The 1,885-nt window shown below is 46.0% G+C and overlaps 1 protein-coding gene across 1 annotated transcript; it reads left to right on the top strand.

The window, feature by feature from the left end:
- The first annotated feature begins 481 nt into the window (after positions 1-481).
- LOC149211094 (uncharacterized) lies at positions 482-1,435 on the top strand. Its single transcript, XM_089399184.1, has one exon. It carries the CDS (start codon positions 482-484, stop codon positions 1,433-1,435), a length of 954 nt encoding a protein of 317 aa, XP_089255310.1.
- Positions 1,436-1,885: the final 450 nt, after the last annotated feature.

Raw genomic sequence — 1,885 nt, 5'->3', positions numbered from 1 at the left:
CCTCTTCCCCTCCCAGTCAACCGGAAAAGAACCTTGGGCCTCCTAAAGAAATCAGAAAGTTCTTGAGTGGAAAGACAAAGGACATGGAGGTGGACGCCCCCTCCATCCATACTATGAGTACAGCCACAGCCCCAGAAGATATGGATCAGCCACAAGTGATGGATGAAGAGCCGGAAAGCTTCGACCTAGGAGGACTCGATATCCTAGAGCTCGAAGCAGCATGCAAAAAGAAGGAGTTTGACAGGATACCAGAGCACCAACTCAACACGCTGGAAGTCATCCTAGCCAGGGCGTACCAGCAACATCAGTTAGGCATCCAACCGGGCAGCCACTGGGACGGGAGCCTCACTCCAAAAGATTCCAAGAAAAGAGGGAGAAGAACTGACCTTCAACGAACAATTGCATTAGGGAAAATCCTGGTTGACTCAGGAAGATATGCGAAGCTGACCAAGTATTACAAACCCACCATTAATAGTGAAAGATGAAGCTCACATCATGGAATGTAAGGGGGCTCAATAGCCCAGGAAAACACAGAATGATTAAGAACATGATAAAGCAGGAAAGGCCACAAATTTGTTTCCTTCAGGAAACGAAATGTAACAGTGATACTCTGGGAAACATACTCTCCAGAGCATGGGTAGGTAGCAGATCAGTGGCAGTGGATGCCTCTGGGGCTTCTGGCGGGCTCGCTATAGCATGGAACCCGCAAGCGATAGCGCTCTCAGATATACACGCATCCCACCACATCATCCAAGCAAGCTTTCATATTCTAGGTACCAACATTCACGGGCATCTTACAAATGTCTACTTCCCTCAGGAAGCAGGCAGTAAAATGGCTTTATTGGACATGATAGAAGCACTGAGTCTACACAGAGTCCACCCCCTGTGGATTATTGGAGGAGACTTCAACATGATAACTAAATTAGAGGAAAAGCAAGGAGGTCGAACAAGGATGGAGCAGGAAAATGAGCACTTCAAGGACTTCATTCAAAACAATGCCCTTATCGATACCCAGTTTTGTAATGGAACGCACACGTGGAGCAATCGAAGGATTGGAAGGCATCAAATTGCCTCCAAGCTAGACCGATTCCTTCTAACTGACAACGCAGTCCACTTAGGAGGGGACATAACAGCAGCAATTCTCCCTTATGCAGGCTCTGACCACTGGCCCATCGCCCTTCAGTGGCAAAGACTGGGTAATGCCAATAAGAGACCATTCTGCTTTGAGGCATTCTGGCTCACTCATCCCGCACTCAAAGACTTCATCAAAAATACCTGGAATATTTTTCAGCGACCTGAAGGTTCCAAAATGTATCAGTTTCAACAAAAACTCAAGTATCTCAAAACTCATATCAAGCTTTGGAATCAAGAAACCTTTGGAAACATTTTTCAGGCGCAACAGAATCTAAATAGGGAAATGGAACAGCTCCAATAGAAAATAATCATAGGACACAATGAAGAAACTTTGGAACAGGAGAAATGCATTCATTACCAACTGGAGGAGAGGAGAAAGCAGGAGGAAATATTATGGAAGCAAAAATCAAGGATAAGATGGCTGAAGGAGGGGGAGAGAAACACCAAGTTCTTCCACAGAACAACTGTACAACGAAGAATGCACAACTCTATCCCTTTCATACAGAAGCAGGGGGGGGAAAGAGTAGAAGAGCATGATGCGATTGAGCAAGAATTCATAAGGCATTTTCGGCAGGTTCACCAAGAGCCCCAAAAAGACAGAAGGCCGGCCATTGAGAAAATCACTCGAAACGTGCCAAAAATCATCACCGAAGATCACAACAAGCTCCTTCTTCACCCTGTTCAACAACAGGAAGTAGACACAGTAATGCATCAGCTCAAGGAAGGAAAAGCCCCCGGCCTGGATGGATTC

This window comes from Pinus tabuliformis, chromosome 1_2, assembly GCF_031772625.1.
Source record: "Pinus tabuliformis cultivar Carrire ecotype Pingquan chromosome 1_2, CPIR1, whole genome shotgun sequence".
NCBI classification, from domain to species: domain Eukaryota; kingdom Viridiplantae; phylum Streptophyta; class Pinopsida; order Pinales; family Pinaceae; genus Pinus; species Pinus tabuliformis.
The sequence above is the reverse complement of the archived record's forward strand: the minus strand, read 5'-3'. Positions and strand labels throughout refer to the sequence as shown.

What these genes read in the sequence shown, in the direction of transcription:
- LOC149211094 (XM_089399184.1), top strand. Translation starts at nt 482, where the DNA reads ATGAAGCTCACATCATGGAATGTAAGGGGGCTCAATAGCCCAGGAAAA.